The 20232-nt window shown below is 32.6% G+C and overlaps 1 protein-coding gene across 1 annotated transcript; it reads right to left on the minus strand.

Annotated features, from left to right (window-relative positions):
• Nucleotides 1-3058: 3058 nt before the first annotated feature.
• Nucleotides 3059-19797, minus strand: LOC132731109 (annulin-like). The gene is made up of 18 exons (XM_060717226.1): nt 19529-19797; nt 17667-17959; nt 17045-17171; nt 16137-16273; nt 15394-15530; nt 13802-13958; nt 13118-13236; nt 12082-12192; nt 11337-11508; nt 10452-10605; nt 9939-10045; nt 9509-9671; nt 8929-9011; nt 6722-6813; nt 6226-6430; nt 5348-5523; nt 4865-5001; nt 3059-4293 (listed from the first exon to the last, which is right to left on the minus strand). The coding sequence occupies exons 2-18, from the start codon at nt 17935-17937 to the stop codon at nt 4149-4151; spliced, it is 2493 nt and encodes an 830-aa protein (XP_060573209.1). The 5' UTR covers nt 17938-17959; nt 19529-19797; the 3' UTR covers nt 3059-4148.
• Nucleotides 19798-20232: the final 435 nt, after the last annotated feature.

A 20232-nucleotide genomic window follows, 5' to 3' on the forward strand; every position in this document is an offset into this window, starting at 1 on the left:
TCCGAATGTATTTATGCTTCTGAACAATATTGCTATTTGTTTTTAATTTCCCCGTAAAAAAATAGTGATAAAGTACCTAATGCTATTAACTAATGATATTTAGAAGCCTGAATCACATTTGTTTTTATATCATTGTAATGTGGTGGACATAATTGTTAAATCCCATTTTGTCACTTTAATATTTTATATCAGTCACAATCATAATTGAATGGTGTTTCACTATTAGTATTAGTTTTACTGGCATTTCCCAAGACCACAGAAATAGTTGAAATTAATGAATTATGCATAAAGATGATAAAGTGATATGAAATGAATATCCGGTAAACAATAATCAATCAAATTATCAACAGGGTGGGTATTACAATTGGGAAGGGCAAAGCTATGCTCTGATTCGGTGTGACCAGAATTGTTATTATGATCCGTGAAAATGATGACTGTCTAGGGAGCGGTTGTTGGGGGATGTTTCGCACCAATTTTCTATTAATTGTTTTTGTGTCATAAATTTGAGGAGTGACATTTGTAATCATTGTTCTTAATAATGGACAAACAGAAGGCTTTTAATCCAACGCTATATTAATGTTTCATTTCATATTTATTCAAGAAATTTTAGTCGTTTAGAACAATTGTTTACAAAATGTTTTCAACAAATTGAATTGCATACATTCCTAATATGTTATAAGCGTTAAAACGTGTCTACATCTTTATATTTATTTATAGTTATTGTATTTTTCGTGTTCTATTTTGATGCTTTATCAATAAAGGAGACTTACCGACAATTCTGTCAAAATATGAAAATATGAAAGGAAATACATTTGTATCAACAGGGGCGAGGATATTCACTAAGCGCAGTTCCCAACAATGTCAAGCAATAAAGGATTACCGGTTCGGCACACCAAACAAGAAGGCATATCAATTATAGCTAACTATAGCAGAACATGTTATCGTATATGAATATTTGTCTATTAAATCTAATGTTTTTAGTGATAATGTCCACTTTTTTCAATTTCGTAATTGCGTACGTCTCATAACAAATAATTCTCGGTTTTTTTTGTCATCGGTCCCTTGCAAAACAGAACAATATTTGTTTAATATTTTGGATACAATCAAGGCAAATGTTTAGAGGAATAATAGTTTAAGTATTAAAATCTTTTTTCATTAAAGCCAATCTATTTCGAAATGTAAAAGAGAGAAAACAAATCATTTCATATAAGGTCAAGTGTATGTTTTAATCTTTATAAGCACACTTCGAGCATATATATTTAATAATGATATGTTTTCAGACATTCTCATCTCCAATTGTATATGTAATCTCAAATATTAAACATCGTTTACATGTATGTTTTAGCACTGGCATCACAAGTTTTGTACAGATTCTACGAGGGTTGTGAGGATTGCTTTTTTATTCCCTTTTGAATTTACGTTCACAATTTAACAAGAGACATATATCGTAACATGACCTCTAAATACAGTGCAGACATAATACAGTTTATTTAAAAATTCTGTGAAAATTTTAAATGAAAAGGGGTACGCGACCTGGTAAAAAAAACAAAACAATCGATGGCATCTTAGAATACGTATTATAAGCGTCGTTCTTTCTGAAAGTATTCTCCCTGGTGCTCCAGTATCTGAATCATTTAAATATAACCGGCTATCTTTTTTTTAGATGAAGCAAAATAGCTCCTTTGACCGAAAGAATTGCAAGTAGCAAGCCACTGTCCGCGTTTTGTCGTGAAGAATGCTGGTGGACTTATAATGGTAATGATTATAGTATTAATTTACACATGTCATCTTACGTTCTTAAAACAATATGATTAGTAAAATATAAAAAGAAATACCAATTGAAAAGCGTTCTCTTCTTTTGAGCACAGGCTTCATTTATTAAATCGGGGAAAATATTTCTTATAATTACCATGCATCTTTATAATATGAACTTGTTTATAATAACTTGTAAGACGTTTATCTAGTTATATGAATTAAAATAGTTTTTGAAACATATGTCTCATTTTGAATCGTTTAGTCAGAACTTGTTTAGAAGACCCGATGCAGACATCAAACATGCCGGACAATTTGCAAACTATATACTGTAGAACCCACTGTAGCCATTATGCAATGGACGTCACTAACGTCCCGTCATAATTCCGTTTTTTTCATAGCCCTTTCCCGTCTGTGATTTTGTATAATTTGCCATCTTTGAATAGCTTGTGCAAGCTGAAAACGAGTGTCATTATGGCCGATATTTTGTTGTATGTTACTTTTACATGAAGAAGTATTACCATCTGTTTGCAAAATTTAACGATTGCAAAAGTTCGAGTTTTTAAAAGAACGTAATATTTCTACACTTAACGCTATGACCACTGCTGTTCAAAACTTTATAATCTATCCATATCATGACTAAATGACGTCAAATTTGAACTGAATATCACTTAAATGTAACAAAATGTATTGGTGTAATATTTAGAAAACAGACAGAAAATTATGTATGAATTAGGAATTAAGCTTGGCTACATACATTTGAATGACGCCCTGCGCCGAGTGCGTGTCATCGTGATTTAATATCACAGAAAACAAGCGTTTAGCAGAAGAAAATGATTAACGTAAGCTCAATTTGTAGATTTACACATTTACGCTTACCGTACATGTGAAAATATTCTAAATCTTATGGAATATGAAATAAAGTTTCGGCTTTTTACAAATCCCACTATTTTTTTTATATCCTAACTTTGTAGCGTAGGTTAAATTGATATACCGAATCTGTATTGTGTATTCATATTACAGGGTTATTGCAATGGCTACAGTGGGTTCTACAGTATATAGTTTGCAAATTGACCGGCATGTTTGATGTCTGCATATTTCCAAATATTACAAACTTTGGTCGAAAACATGTAATTGAATTTTATGGAAGTTACTTTCTTTACACGTCTTTTTTATTATTAAATATAATACAGATATCTATTTCCCCTTTATCAAATGCACTACGTTGGTTTTGTCATGACGTGGCTCATTTATCAAGAAAAGAAACAATCTTAAAATGATATGACAAACAAAACAAACTGAAATATCTACGTATCATTTATTTTAATACATTTACAAATAGAAAAATGGTATATCACTTTACATTTGAGCAGACCAATTGGTCAGTTTAAATATAAGTACTTATGCCTCTTTAAAGTGACATTATGTTCATCCAATGGTATATGTTAAGCGAACAGGTGAATGTTTATCTTTTGCCATAATTACTTTCAATTTTATAATAAATTTCAAATGAACAATAAATAACTTACGTGGCCCAATGTAATTTCTATAAAGATTCCTGGGTAAATACCCGTAACTTTTACTTTAGAAAAAGAGTGGGATAGTCTTTGTATATTGAAGGCAAATTCGTATTTTAATTTTAACATTTATTTATGTACCAACTGTTGACCAATCACTTCTCGGTAATCTATGTAATCTAACAGTCAATTGATTGAAATATATAGTCAATTCAGCTGAACTTAACAATCACAAAATAAACATAATGTCACTTTATTTACAATGTTACTCAAAACAATTTTGTCACTATTTTCGATGATGTTTTGTCTTTGGAAAGAAAGTCTACAAAGTAAAGAAAAACCTCAATCGCTGTTTTATGAGTATTTAAAAAAAAGACTTATCTTTATAACTTCAACATTCAATTCAAGTTCATAATCATCGGAGTTTATGTTACTAAAATGTATTAGAAAAAAATATAGGGAGTGATTTGAATAAACAACAGTATACGAATGATATATGTTCGAGGCAACTTTTCACAGTCGCAGCAAAAGTTCGAAAGGAAGAAAGATATTTAAATAAGTATAGATAAAATATGACAAAGTAGGTTATTTCAGGCACAATTCATACAATTGTGTTTTTTTTCCAAAACAAATTTTGTGAGCAAAAAGTTATAAGAATAGTTTAATATCACAGAAGCTGTATGCAAAATGTTCAACATTATTTAATAATCTATATGAATATCAGTCAAAATATCTGACTCAGCTATTCACAACGCATCAAAGGTATAAAAGCACTTGATACACTGCAGAATTTTTTAATATATGTAGGCGTAAATAAAACACAACTTCTTGTTACTAATGAATTAGTACGCCCACGAATATTCTACTGTAAAGTGCATATTAGGCAGATATTTTAATAATTGAGTATCCAGAAATATCTGGAATTTCCTCACACTCGAAGCTGAAATATACCGCAGAATGTCTCGCTGCCTTTACAGTTTTCAATGGGAACTCCATTTTCCAGACCTCTTTAGGTTTGATGTTACTGAAGATACAGAATATAGCATGTTAACAACATTGTTTTAATATTGTTTGTATAATAATTGTTTGAAATAATTACCATTAGCTACAAAAATAGTGAATACAATTCAGCAGTACAACAGTAGCAGTCGCATCGCAAGAATATTCATAACCAAATAATTATCAATTTCATCATCATATCATTAATATGTACATCATCATCAAGATCATCATGGTCATCATTAACATCATCACCAGTATCATATTTTCAAATTATTTATCTAGAAAAGCTGCATCAATAAAACTGAAAATGTATAAAAAATATAAACATTGTTTTGATAGAATGATATTTAAATTATATAAAAAAAGGTTTCTTTGTGACATATATCTGAGCTTCTAAGGAAATTTTTCACGTTATTTGTGTCATTATGGTGTCCGCTTTTTTAACTTATCAGTACTGGTGTCATACGAGGAAACATGCTCGTTACTCCTAGTAGACTCGAACCCAAGATCCCTCGGTTGAGAATCGGATACCTTAATCACTAGGTGACTGTTTTCACTTATTATAATCATATATCGTGTTCTAATCTACTCACTTTACATCTTTTAGATCGAAGTCGTCAAAGCCAACACTTTCCATTGAGATCTTACAACCGGTCAGTGGTTTGTCAAGTGGATTCTCTAAGATGACGGTAAACTTCGCGACATCACCAACCTTCGCTGTCTTTGGACCCTGTAATGTGTGTTGTCACATACAGCAACAGAAAATTTCATAAATGCCATGTAGATTGCAGTATCACCTTAATATTTTGAAGATATACTATGTTCATCTTAGAGTAAATATCTTTATTGCAGAGATGTATTGAAATATTAAATAATTCTTACTAAATTTGTCTTTTTTTAAATAAAAAACTATGCAAACTTTGCATGGGAATCTGCCTTTTTACTTATTACGGATCAAGTTAAGCTTCTCCTTTGAAACATCTTCTGTATTGAGATATCATGACGTGTGAGAAGAAAGAAGATAAATAAGACTGTAGACATAAAATCTATTATTTATAAGATATCAAAAACATTACCTCGATTTTCAGATCCGGTCGCCGGAATCTAGATGCCCTTTTCATGTAAAATTCTTCTTCATCGTCCCTGCCACCAATAGGTTCAATTTGAGCTTCAGCGACAATGGCAATGTTTGCTAGTTCCACTAGATAGTCTAAATATTTGTCTGGGTGCAAACGCGCTTCAAAGATTTTCTCTGAAAGTATGTGAAACAAAAGTATCAGTCGTAGCTGAAGTACATTGAAATATATGCTTATCACTTTGTTATTTAACAAAAGGCACATTATGACTCAAAAATCCATTTTGTTTTCAATTTTTTAGAAATGTCAAACATGTATTTTTAATGTTTGATGAAGAATTTAGAGCATGTTAGATGTTTGACAAATGAATAAAGTATCGTTAAACGCACAGTAATATGCCATCATAAAGGTAGCACAATGTAAACGAAGTAGCCTTTTGACTTCAATACTAATTCTCTAATTATACCTATTGCTCATATAGCGAAAGAAGAAATGCTAGTTAATATATTTGACAAATGAGTAATGTTTTGGAAACGGTAACAGAAACGATTTGAGAAATGAAATTGATAGTATAGCTGAGGCAGAAAGGGCCTTTAAAATCATTGCACGAATCTTTAAACATGTTTACCTGAATACTCAAAATAGAAAACATTAATTTATACAATACTTTAAAATTGCATGTATTTTGAAAGCAATATTATATGTAAATAAATTTTTCTACGAGTTGTCCTTATACTTGATGAGCTTAAACGTCTTTACAATTTCACTCATTTTTCATACTATCGCGTTGGTAGCAATATATTCTCTGTCTGTTTATAACTTAAAACTTTTGTACTCGCTTATGTCTTTAAATATACCACACATAAGTTAAAACATACCTTCCCCAGCTTTCAGTGTAACTGGACCAAACTCTTCTTTCAGGATATCTTTTCCTGTATGACCTGTGTATGCAGCTTGTGATACTATAATTTCTCCTTTGGTAATTGTTCTTTCTCTTGACGCTTCGTTTTTCGCCACCAACTTGATTGGCATGATGCTGCCTATCATGACGTCATCCCTCAGTATAAGGTCGAATTTGATTGGCTGAAATTGCAAACGGTAATGCATATGTATATATTTTAAGTAACGGGGTCAGTACCTAGATACTTCGAGTCCTGAAAACGTTCGTCATCAGGCCAGATAACTTTAAACATGATCAATACTAAATTACGCTTACATGATTTTGTTATTATTGTTATAGTTTTATCACCGAAACGTATGCAGAGAACAACCTACTTTTAAAGAATAAATAAACGATCGATGGATTGAATTGCTTAATTTTGTAGAAAGCACATTACGTTAAATTATCAATGGTAGAGAAATAGATGATATCACCTTGACTTTTTCTACATTTGCATATGTATCTGGATTTGGAAATCGTGCTGTTTCATGAGCTTTCATTACCGCTATCCTTTCTTCCTTCGATCCTATATATATCATAAATCACATCGATATTACTTCAGAGCGGTAAAACAATGTCATTTTTACCTCAAGGGCATACTTTAGACAATACCAATTTGAAAATGTAAAGTGCAACATCTGTCACGACCCCTAGCACCGACTAAAGTCAACGTAAAACCCCAGGGATAGGTCAGTATAACTGCACAATTTTTTTGTAAATGACCAAAATTAACAAGCAATTATCATAGCATTGCAAGCAATCCATAAGTCCCCTACCGGTTAGAACCCAAGCAACATTCTGCAGGGCCATTGGCCATTTACTAATGTCTCTATTTTAAGTAAATTTGTTGAAAAAGTTCTTTAAAAGTGATCACAGGAAACAGTTTTTATGTACAAACAGACAGGTGGACTGAAGGACACTCTAAAGTTATTTTTTAAACATTCCTGCAGTAATGTTACATTTTTAAAAGCAAAATTCCAAAAAAGAAGATAACACTTAAATAGATGCAAGACGTTATACATGAAGTGTGTGTTACAAAGAACAATTAGTAATGAAGGTGTTGATAATGAATGTTTATTTTGAATTTGAAGTAAAATTAAGTTAAAAAAATCAATTTTTCTGTCATGAAAATTCTAAGTTCAAGGGAGGAAATTCTGATAAATTTTGTGCTAGAGTTGTAAACCTTGTCAAATATGATGAGGTTGATGACTATAAATTTATATTTGAAGTTTGAAGAAAATACCTTAAGAAATAAAGAAACGAATAACTAGAATCAGAAATCTTGAAATTCAGTCTCAATGTTGCCATAGCAACCAGAATTTTCAACATAGGTAGAAAAAAAATGTACATAATTTCCAGACTGCCATCTACCCATATTTCAAGTTTTATAAAAAATACTTTTAGTACTTTTTTCGATATCACTGGATCCAGGTTATGTGTAAAATTTGCCATATTTTCAGTCTTTTTGTTGCCATAGCAACCAGAATTTTCAACATAAGAAGAAAAGAAAAGAATGTGCATAATTTCCAGACTACCATCTACCCATATTTCAAGTTTCATAAAAATATTTTTAGTAATTTTTGTGTTATCACTGGATCCAGGTTATGTGTAAAATGTGCCATATTTTCAGTCTATTTGTTGCCATAGCAACCAGAATTTTCAACAAAGGAAGAAAAGAAAAAGACGTGCATAATCTCCATACTGCAATCTATCCATGTATCAAGTTTCATAAAATTATTTTCAGTACTTTATGCGTTATGGCGGGATCCAGTTTTGTGGACGGACGGACTGACGGACGGACAGACGGACGGACGGACGTACCAATTTTTCAGGTTTATGAGCTATTTCTATTGTTCTTTTCTTTTGTTTCCTTGTTGGCTAACTATTGTTTCCTTATGAGCTAACTATTATTTACGGAATGAAGTAATTTGTTCTCTTTTGTTCCAGTGTACTGTTAGTTAGCTCATATACCTAAAATGTTTGTGCGGACTGACGGACGGACAGACGGACAGAGGGTAAGCCAAAGTCCCCTCCCGTAAACCGGTAGGGGACTTAAAACTATATAAAAGCCTTAAATGGTGTGGTTCTACAAAGGAACCCACTTCATTCATATAGTGGAAAAATAACCTCTGCCACGGGAACAGAACTGGACGTTGCTTCAAATCAAATATAATATCTCTAAGCCAATTGGTTTCTGATTATTAATACTTAGGTAGCATAACTGGTTCTTTGATCGACACCAACTTTGTAATTATTGACATATTTTGAAGACTGATGACAATGCATAGACCCCTACAGGATCCTAATCTGACCGATTTGAATTATCAGTTTACTTGATAACACTAAAAATTTACCAAAATGTATTTTACCACGAAATAGCACATTTCAATGTTTGTGGTTAAATCTATTGTTATCTAAAAAAAAGTCAGCGTAGGGATCTATCAACGCTCGTTGTCTTAATCGTTTTTTTTTACAAGAACCACTTTAAAAATTTATACAGTACATGTTGATAACTTCTGTTGGTGCATTTATTCACCCACAATCTTTTGACATTTTAACAACGTGTAGGGCAAAGAATGACGGGCGAAGGACACCAAAAGAACTTCAGTCTTAATATGAACTCAGCGTAAAAATTATGTACCTTCTTTATACTTATACTCGTTTGTGACATCCAGTCTTTCTGTTTGCTCTCCTGGTTTTCTAGTACTGATATTCTTACCAACACTGAAATAGTATCGTATATCTAATTGATATTTTAATCAGAGATAACATAATTATATAAAGCAATTTACATTATGTAAATTTTTTCGTGTTTCTTTAATACGATAATATCGGCTTGAAATACTAATGAATATTAAAATACTTAGTCTTTAAACAAAAAAAAAAAACAACAATAACAAAACAAAAAACAAAAAAAACACTTTGCAACGAGGAAAAGAAGAGAGAGAGAGAGAGAGAGAGAGAGACGGCATTTCTTAAGAACGACCGAAACGGCAAAATAAAAAATGGAAATATTGCAGATTCTGTTAGACTGAACCTGTTCATTGACGGTACAGGAAAAAGTTACCGTTGACATCACCCCTATCACCGGCTTAAGCTTGAAACATTTGGTTTCAAATCGAGGTAAAACTGTAGTCAAATGTTGATTTTGAAATCACTGATAATGTAATCTGTCAGAGTAGATGTATTTATATTCTAAGAATAAAATTACTGTCAATTACCTATCTTTGATGATCCGTTTCCTTTCTTCCGAACCGTCCGGGTAAGTTATCCAATGGATTTCATCACCATTAACTTCAGTGAAGATAAATCCACAGTCGTAGTTGACAGTACAAACGCCATTCTTAATAGCCCGAACTGGACATGGTCCGCACTGCATGTAACCTGTATAACAGAGCATATAAATAAATATTCTTTATATTTTTAAAAGTCAATACTTTCTTTAATTTTTAGTTTATCTATATACATTATAAATATATACCTTATTACTAGCCAGTGTTTTTGAAAATAATTAGTTTACTCCGAAAATACATGTGTATTTTAATTTACATCGTACCTACCTTTTCAAAGTAAGCCTTTTTGCTTTTTTCATCAAGCAAAGAAACAGTCAAATAAATAAATGTATTCATTTTTAAATTCTATTTTGCTTACCATCGCTTGATTCCTGCGGTGTTGCATCAATTACTTGCCAACCATGTTCTGTAAACTCCTGTAAGTCGTTACGAGCCATCCAGACTTCATTCCACACATGAAAGTTCCTAAAATTTTAAAAGAAAATGAGAACAAGAATCAAAGCAAGGCAAAAGGCAAGGCGACGATCACAGAACGCAGCCCCGACACAATCCAGCCAAAAGTCATAATAAACAAGTTGATTGAATAAAAGTATTATCTGTATAATTAAGAATGACACATGTAAAAAACATGGACTTAATGACTGAATTATTTAAGTTTTCAGTTATGAAATATTCTTGGTACCTGGTTAATACATATAGATTCTAGGATCTATAAATTTACAATGAAATCACAGATCTGAGGTTAGCTGAGGGGGACATCACATCGCCAAGAAATTTGCTACATTTTCGAAATCTCTTTAATATATTTCTATGTCTATATTTTGTATGATGTCAAGATGTATTTGTTATTTTTACCTCCAAGCATACATACCAGATAGAGTCATTCTCACGGTGATGTTCATCCTTTTCAAGAAAACCACCAGATCCAGGTTTAAAATAGGTTTCCACAGTGTTACTACCGTTAGTGTCATGAGCAGATTCAAAATTTGTTACAGTTCTGCAAGGTATGCCGAGTGCCCTACAAACTGAAAACATATTAAAATGAATATTTGATTGAATATTTAGTGTCCTTGAATATTTCCCTCTTTTATTATCTTACATTTTATGTTAAATTCTCTTGTTGTAGGTTTTTTAATGCGTTCAATTTGCTTTTTATGCTACCTTGTTTTTATGAATATGATTTCAAATGTTCAATAAAAATTGAATAAAAAAGGCTCAACATGATAACCTTTTGATAATGTCTAATTAGTAAGTTTATGCAAATTTATTTTAGTTCGATTGTATTCGAAGCTAGAGACTAATTGAAGCACTCTCGAATCAGTTCCTGGAACCAACCAGTACTAAGCAATGAATGTAAAGTTTCTTGCTTAAGGAAACAACGGCTTGTCACTAAGAGGGTTTAAACCCTAGCGGTCAGCAATCCTTAGATTACCAGTCCAACGCTTTAATCACCCGGACACACCGAACCACATTCAGTTTTAGAATTGTATCTACTACCGTAGGTTGGATTAATATACTTGAGCCGCGTCACGACAAAACCAACATAGTGCGTTTGCGACCAGCATGGATCCAGACCAGCCTGTGCATCCGCGCAGTCTGATCAGGATACATGCTGTTCGCTTACAAACCCTATTACAAGTAGAGAAACTGATAGCGAACAGAATGGATCCTGATCAGACTGCGCGGATGCGCAGGCCGGTCTGGATCCATGCTGGTCGCAAACCCACTATGTTTGTTTTGGCGTGACGCGGCTCACCTGTTGTGGCGACACAGGCAAAGACCCAGCACTGCCCGTACTTCACTGGACCATCTTTTATCCATTTCCGCAAGATTTTAAGACTGCCCACCCAGGACCAAGGTACTTCACCGCCAGAATAATCTTTACCCCATCGTCCAATTAGCACACCGTTGTCATTGTTTGCATTAACCTAAAACAAAACAAAGTGTAGGTTATTAAACAAAAACAAGCATTTACTATGTGTATTTTACGAGACAATATTAAACAGTATATTTTTATAATTAATAGAAATTTGAAGAAATGTATTGTTGCAATTATCTGTGTTAAAAGTAAGCCTGGAAGACTTTAAAAGTTCTCCAAATTCTACGTAAGATATTTATTTATTTAAGATTAATGATTGAAAATATTACCAGATGGCCAATGTTTTATTAAAACTTTGATTTGAATATTGCACCATTTAGATTAAACATTAGGCTATGCCCTCAGATATTTAGAACAGCTCTGACTTTTGGATTACCAAATTTCCAGTAAAGGCCCGTACGGGGACAATTTTATGGTAAAGATTGACGCTAAGTACCAGTGCACTGCTAATGAGACACATTTCTGTTGGCCTCCAATAAACCATTCAATTAAGTAGGTAGTGCTGTTTAGTCGGAAGGAAAAAATGTTCGTTGGTTTTCCTCGATAACCCCGACCCGCAGGTTTTGGCCCGTTGTGACAATTAGCTATAGTGTATAAACGTTTACAAATAAATTGACCTTACCATCTTTGCAATCATCCTACTAACTTTGACAGGGTCAGACATCGGCTTCAATTTGTCACCAAATCCTAACCTTATAAGAGAGAGCGACGCATCAAGAATATCCGTCTCAAACTGAAAGTTAAACAAATGTCCAACTAGTCATGTGACATGCAAAATATACATAATATGGACTTTTATTCAATGGAATTAATTGTAAGATTTGCATTATAGATTGAAGACAAAATGGATAGGAGTTGTCATAAAACAGAGCAAAAAAAATACAATTATTCTGTTTATATTCAAGTAAGACAGATATGGGGATATGGGATATTCTGATATGAGGTTTTAACACTTTTATAACGTATACTCAGTTTTGTTGGATTGGTTATAGCGGACTGTTAAGGATAATTAATACATTTATGGTTTGTTAAAGACGCAGGGTTTCTAGAAAGGCAACCAATAAAAGGATGGCAGAAAGTTTAAAAAGGTTAACCCTAAAAAATTATCCAAAATACTATTAGCTGCAAACAAACTGTTTTTATTGTAGTTTTTACTGGAGCTCGTGGACTTTTCTGTTTTTAAGTAAAACATACTTTTTGGCATTCGACATTTGAAGAGGCGTTTTGAAACAGTTTTGTGTTTACCAGTTAATTAGTTTAGTTTAACAGTTACAATTGTATTAGCATAGTAAGGTTAGTTTGATCTTTATGCAAGTTATGAAGCTTATTAAAACTAATTTCGAGTCTGATTTCTGGAACTTTATAGTTCTGGTGTCATATGAGGAAACATGGTCGTGACCCAAGTAGGGCTCGAACCCATAATCGTTTATTTGACAAAATTACATCTTATTTTCTAGTACACCGTTCCTTGACTAATGAATTTATATCACTTAATAGAGAAAACACAAAATGGAGATTGTTCATTATATTCTATGAATTTTGACGCTCAGAAACGACATGCATTTACTTTTATTACAAAACATAATTCTTAATCAGGAAAACATATTATATTTTAATGCTTGTTAGAAAAAGCGTGACTTTTGATTTTATATTTATACTTGTCCGTAGTTCCATGGTTTGGGAGAGAGAGTATTATAGCTGCCTCGCCACACAGAACCATTTTCATTCAAAACGTACTCCTCAAGTAATTCACCATCTGACATATAGACAGGGTCATCTGGAATACAATTTGTTTAAATAAAAAAATCGCATTTCCTCATCTTCTTTTCACAGCATTTTTTCGTAAGATATTGCATGAACGTGTACAAATGTAAATATAATTTCTCTCTCACTCTCCATATCATTAAATGTTTTCTCTCTTTTGAAATGTATAGTGTAAAATCGTCATTTTCATTCAAACGATTTTGAAGCAGTCAAATATTTTGCAAGTTATATAAGTTTTAAAATTAACGAAAGATAACAGCATTGACCATTCCTAAATTAAACTGGTACTTAAAACCAGCCGTGCTTCTTTTCACAAATATCTTGAAAGTAAAAGTCATTTGGGGAACTTTCAGGTTTCTTTTGGTAAAATGGGGACAGTATCCCCTTTTGTTTTGAATGACGCATGTAAATCAGAAACTTTGACCACTTTATAATGAAATTTGTGAAAAATTTAAATCTGTCTCGTAGGCATTGTTGTCTAATAAAAAGTATCGATTGCTCTAGTATATCTATTAGATTGTGGTCTTCAGCTTTAAAATAATTAATTGCAAAATGTAAAGAAAAACAAGATCTCTCACCTTTACACCAGGGGTTAAACAAGATTGTAATATCATCCTCGAGCTGGAAATCTTTGCCAATAATTTCCTTCGGTTTGCCATCCTCACTTTTCCCTTCACTTATTGTCCTGACAAAGAAGCTCCATTCTCCAATAATACAGTTAGCAGGAATAGAAACCTAGAAAAAAAAGAAAAATATATTTTAATGTCTAAAATGTTCCACTTTTTATAAGATTTAATTAGATACATCAACATAAGTGCATGCCTGGACAATAATCGAAATTGTAATGAAAAGAAAAGTGCTCTGTTAACTCTGTTAACTTAACAGAAACCCTTATAAACGTTCAGATGTTATTTCATACAAATTTTCATACCAAACCAATCGGTGAATATATTTTTCAAAAGCTAATAACCAAACACACTTAAAGTTTACGAAAACTAAACAGAAAAATGGCATGCAACAACGAATTTTTTTGCATAAGTTACTGGTAAGAATGATTTAAACATAAGTTTGCATACGATGTTTACGAAGAAAATATTATTATCATTATTATAGCATAAAGTCGGCTATTTTTCCCTATTTTGCCCATGTTATGGACCAAAACCATGTGTTAACATAGTCACGCGCTCTTGTTATAGCCCGGTTTCACCTATGCGCAATACATAAAGGGCCCAGTAAACAAACAAAAAATGACGATTTGGACTGTTTGCCAAAGAGTCATGCGCTCTTGTTATATTTAAATTATTGATTCGCGGGCCTCAATCGCATTACGTACGGCGAGTAGCATTCAAGTAACTATGCCGGAAACACGGTGTTTATAGACATCGCTGCTAATCTTGGTTGTCGCCCTTCCTAAGAAACGGACAGTTGTCAATGTAAACAAATACCTGTCATTCAGTTTAGTCATTCAGTTGAGAAAATGTTGTTTTATTGATGTTTATGTTGGTGAATGCTCTTTATATTTCTTTGAGAGAATAATGTTTAGTGCCTGAATATTTTTAAAAACTTGTGAGCTTGAAAAACCCCGATTCTGATGTCACTGATCTTTTCTACCGTCAATCTGAAATCATTCTAAGAATTTCTGAGGGTCATGTATTGTATTGGGTAGAGTAATGTAACGTTGTTTTCTTTCTTGAGATAATAAATCCCCAATGTCGAGCTTTGTTTAATCAATTAAAATTCAAAATTTCGTTCGGTTCTGAGAATTCCCCAGTTGTTGGCCCCGGAAAAATAAAACGCATACGTAAAACATGTAGAATTGGATAAATACTGTCCGAGCACAAGGGTTTAATGTAATTGTGTTTTGTATTAAATATACATCATGAATCTATTTTAGAATTATATGCTGTAATAACGTCAACGCACGTTTATTTCGTATTGTAAAGTCTGCAGAGTCCCTCAGAACTGTTGGAGCACTCGCCCTACCGGTCTCGGGCACCAACCGTTCCTTGGGACTCTGCAGACGTTATAACACGGAAAACGTGCGTTAACCCTATAAAATGTCCACATCCAAGTCTATTATTCCACACCAAAGTGTATCTTTTTGATTGTAATGTCGGCTTTTGCGTATTGGTTTATTTATTTTTTTCATTCAAGACGACTACACTCTTACCATAACTGTTATTTCAGATTTTGCATCATCTCTGCTGGTCAAATTAGCGCCCCATTTGTCCAATCCAAACTTTTCTTTTCCGGATTCATCAATTTCAAACAAAGCCAGAGTCCCTTTGTTTGCTTTAGGGGATGGTCCTATAAATCAAGACAAAAGTGATGGTCAGTGAGACGAAAGCATTTGCACGACGGGATGACAAATATCATATCGGAAATTACAAAAACATGTGAAAACAATGTCCAAAAAAGAAGAAAAATAAGATAATAGAATAAATAAAAATTAAAAAAACAAACATTTTTGAAATTCGCAAACTCGGTTTCTTTGATTTTTAACGGATGTAATGTAGTAAAGTACAGCATCATCTCGCGCGTATCCTTCACTTGCGTAAGTCGTAGTGAATCTTCTAAAACTTAGATCGAGCAGAAAAAAGTAAAATAAAACATTTTTGTGCTCACAGAATTTTATGTTTATATGTCATTGTCACATAAAATGACGATATTTTGTCTTCACTAGTCCTGTTGTTTACAAGTTTTTTTTATACTTTTCATAAATTTGTTAAGTATTTCATATGGAAACCTATTTCATTTGTTTTGTCTCAGTTTATAAAGGTATAGACGGATGTTTGTATTTCGGAATATATTGTTTTATCAAAACACGATGTCTCTTAGTGGTAAGGTATCTTTAGTACTAATACATATTCTTTTAAGAAATACAGCATCCCTACAAGGAAACAAAGTACCTACCCAAAGAGAAGCAAAGTTTCAGATCGTTTTTCTCCTTATTATAAGGTCGGTCAAATGTTATTGTCATTTTCACTTTGTCTCCTCGGCGTACTATAAGTTCAGCGTCCTTTCCTTGCGTGCAAGTATATTCATCAGTTCTGAAATATGGTATGATAAAATTATGAGAAATAATTTACACATAACGTTAGCAGGTGAATGATTAGAGATGTTTTTTGTGATACATTCGTATTATAATTTTAATATATACTGCACTTTTGAAACGTTGATTTTGATTGGATAATTATGACATTAATATTATCTCGTATATATACATGAACATGGAAGATTTCTTTTTCTATTTGAATGCGGAAAAGTACTTATGCAGTATGATTAATTTCCCATTAAACACCCCGTATTATATATATTTACAACAGTTTATATAAACTCCTCCATTATACTGTTGAAATTCATAACAATAACGCAGGCAAATGGAAAATAAAAAGAAATACTTTCATGCGTTACAGGAAAGGGGATGCGTCAGAGTGTTATTCCGTAATGTATAGTAATACAAGTGATTCGGAAAAATACAACAATGTCATTTCACCGTCCGCCTTCATTTTTACCATTTTTCATGTTTGCTTAATATCAGAGGAAGGCCGCCTCCGTGGTCGAGGGGCTAGAGTCGATGACTTCTAATCCAGTTACCTCTCTGGCGTGGGTTCGATCCCCGGGAGATGCTTTGGTAGTTTAGCGCGGAGGAAGGTAGTCTAGTACTGGTGTAACTCTCCAGGAACGATGGTTAGGAAACCACCCGCCTATATGACTGAAATACTGTTGGAAAAGGCGTAAAATGAAACAAACAAACAAACAAACAAATAATATCAGAGGATTTAGATAGTTACAATATTATGTCACTATTAGTATCTTACCTGTGTTTTTTAGCATTCATACCAATATGTAGGTCAACATCTTTAACAAATAATTCTTTCGCCAATTCATCCTCCGGCACTTCCGGTACTTCCGGCACTTCTGGAGGAGGAGGTGGTGGCCGTGTTTCTATAGAATAACATTATAACTTTTTAATCACACACTCATTATAATTATATACATACACACACATTTGCAAACCAATATAATGACAAGAGAATATAACGATACTGTCGGAAATAACAGGCTCAATCAAACCGAGCCTGCAACATTTTCAATTTTGTCTTGTTGTGCTTTCTTTAGGGATTCTTTATTTTTCTATTTTGTTTCAATTTTCTTTATTTACTCACTATTTTTTTCTAAAATAAAAGTTATATGTCACTGTTTTACATAAGCTGTACTAGGCTGCTTTCAAACGCCATGACCAAAAGATTAAATCAATCTTGGTCGAACATTTTCTATATCTATCTTTTTTATATTTTTTAATAAGTGAGATGAAAAAAATATGTTTGTTTCTTGTTCACATCCACGTCGGAGCTTCAATATGTTACAAAACACGCATTGTTACGACATTAGCCATTTTTTCTAACTTTTCTTCTTTGTAATTCTTTGTAATTGTATTACCTTCTCTTGCAGGTGACGGGGATCTTGTGTTTCGATATCTTCTATAATTGTTGTACCATGGCCTGTTTCTTTCCCAGTAGTTGGGCCTCCGCCTTCTGCGTCCATACCTATAATTTCTATTGTATGGCGACGTATAGCTATTTCCATCACCACTGCTACCCCATCTATTGTAATAATTGCTCCCATATCTAGAACTTGAGCCGTACCTGTTTCCGTATCCATATCCATAACCAGGGTACGAATAAATACCGCCGAACCGGTCGTAAGACATATCTGTGTTTGTCAGCTATGTTCTTAAAGTAAGAAAATCAAAATAAACTGCATGTTTGCTAGGATTTCAATGTGTTTCAAACGGAAACAAGTGCATAAATGCATAACGCTTTTCACAGACATAATAAACATACGACAAAATGCCATGCAATAATTTTTGTCGCTTTATTCTTTATCGATGGTGAAATTATCTATCTGAATAATATTGTTAAGAATAAACTGTTATTTTACATGTTTCTTTTTTGAAATTTGTTATTGGCCGTCATGTATAGGCAACTTGATTCATTGCTTACAAATTATCATGAATGTATTGTGTAAGGGCGGTCATGTGTTTCAGACAACAAATCAATATAGTGATTATGGGGTAAAATTTATTTCATTTTGACAATTATTTCAAAAGACGAGTTTATATAATTAAACGGTCATATGTATTCAGTTTATATTTTAATGCATCATTTTAATGACATTTATTTCATCAAGATATGGAAAGAACAACATGCTTAGTAATCAATACATTTTGATTAATAGTTGTCTTTAATAAAGATAATCCATGCATAGAATTAAACAAAAAACATATTGCTAAAATTCAAGGCGCCTTATTGACATTTGAATGCCGTATTGTGTAAATTTAATAAATATTTGTGACACATAATAATTGCAATATGAATATTGTGTGCAGATTGAGAGTTCCATTCAAATCAATTCATTTCAAAGATTTAAGTAGTCAAGCATACATAACTTAGACAGTTGAACTGAAGTTAAATTCCCCATTTCAATAGAGTTTCTAAAAGGTAACTCGACCCGGCTTTATAAAAAAAAATTGAAGTTTTTTTACGACGCATGTTCTAAAAATAGATTCACCTTAGCCCGCTTATATAGGTTTTTTCCGATAGTTATAAAAACTATATCTAGCCACTTCGTATGTTTATGGTAGTTCATCCATTTGAACTTGAGTCAAGCAGTATGACTGTATTGCTTTTAGATATATGACATGTATTTGTTTTATCAAAGTTATAAACATTTTTATATTTGTTTTGGCCTCGTTAGACCCTTAATAGCAAAGTAGAATTGAACGAACAGTCATTGCAAGCTACAAAATATGCTTAGGAAAAATTGTATTATATCCATACCCACTAATAAATATAAAACAAGTACGATTGAAAGGAAGATATTTCGGTAGTCATGAAAACAGTAAGTATAGTAGTTTAAATCTGCATTTATTTAGAGGTACATGACCCTTCACGACCCCCTTACACCGCCCATTGTGGAAATATACTGTATCTTTGTATTCATCTTTACCTTTTTGTACTTCTATTCTTGTACTTGTTTTGCGATCTCGTTTTATTGCTTTTCAATCGTGTTTAGTTCAATGGCAAATGTTTGTGAAAAAGCAGTAAATAGTTAAATACTTTTTTGAAATTACTATCACGAAATTTCACGAGCACAATAACTATATGAAAAACAATACCAGTTATATTTGAGTACAATAAATATATTGTCATAAAAATTATCAAATAAACCACACCAATCTTTGTTGTGAGATGACCAAAACAATGTGCAAAATGCAAAAGAAATGAATCTAAAATAGTTACCTGTTCAATTGCAATCTTAATCCAATCAATAGGTCAGACTAAAACAGTATAAATGTGGTATTGATTCGGTTGCGATCACCATCAATAATCACATCCAAGTTGATACCTTTATGTTTACACCTGAATGTTGGTAACTAAGGGTGAAAATGCTTGTCGATACAGACAGGGAAATTAACGATTTTTAAAAAGACATATATTAGCGTCATAAACCGAATAAGAAGTTGAAATTTAATATCTGTTTTATGTTTGCATGTCGGTTAAGTTTAACCCGTCTAAACAAAATCGTACTTTAAATGCTAACTTATTATGGTAAACAAGCATTTATGCAGTATATAGAGTTTATATTATGTTATCTATATTGATGGGTTTGAAAAGAATATCTAATGGATCTTTTTTTGTTCTGGAAGTATTGAATTGAAACCGGTAGATAAATTTACATGCAGGCTACGATGGTATTCATTGTTCCGGCCTATTGCACATATTGGAAAATGATTATTCGGATCGATTAAATACATTGAAACTCAGTAAGATTACATATATAGCTCCATTGAATTGAAGCCAACCCAATGTAATATACTATGCCCCTTAGAATTGGCATGGGTGAATTTGAACGCCTAATGATAAATATAAAAGTGTTTGTCCCTTTTGTAATAATGAAATAGAAAATGAATTCAATGCTGCCTGTAACGGAACGTTTATGTATA

The sequence above is a fragment of the Ruditapes philippinarum genome, unplaced genomic scaffold (genome assembly GCF_026571515.1).
Source record: "Ruditapes philippinarum isolate M1 unplaced genomic scaffold, ASM2657151v2 ctg3997_1_1_1_1, whole genome shotgun sequence".
NCBI lineage: Eukaryota > Metazoa > Mollusca > Bivalvia > Venerida > Veneridae > Ruditapes > Ruditapes philippinarum.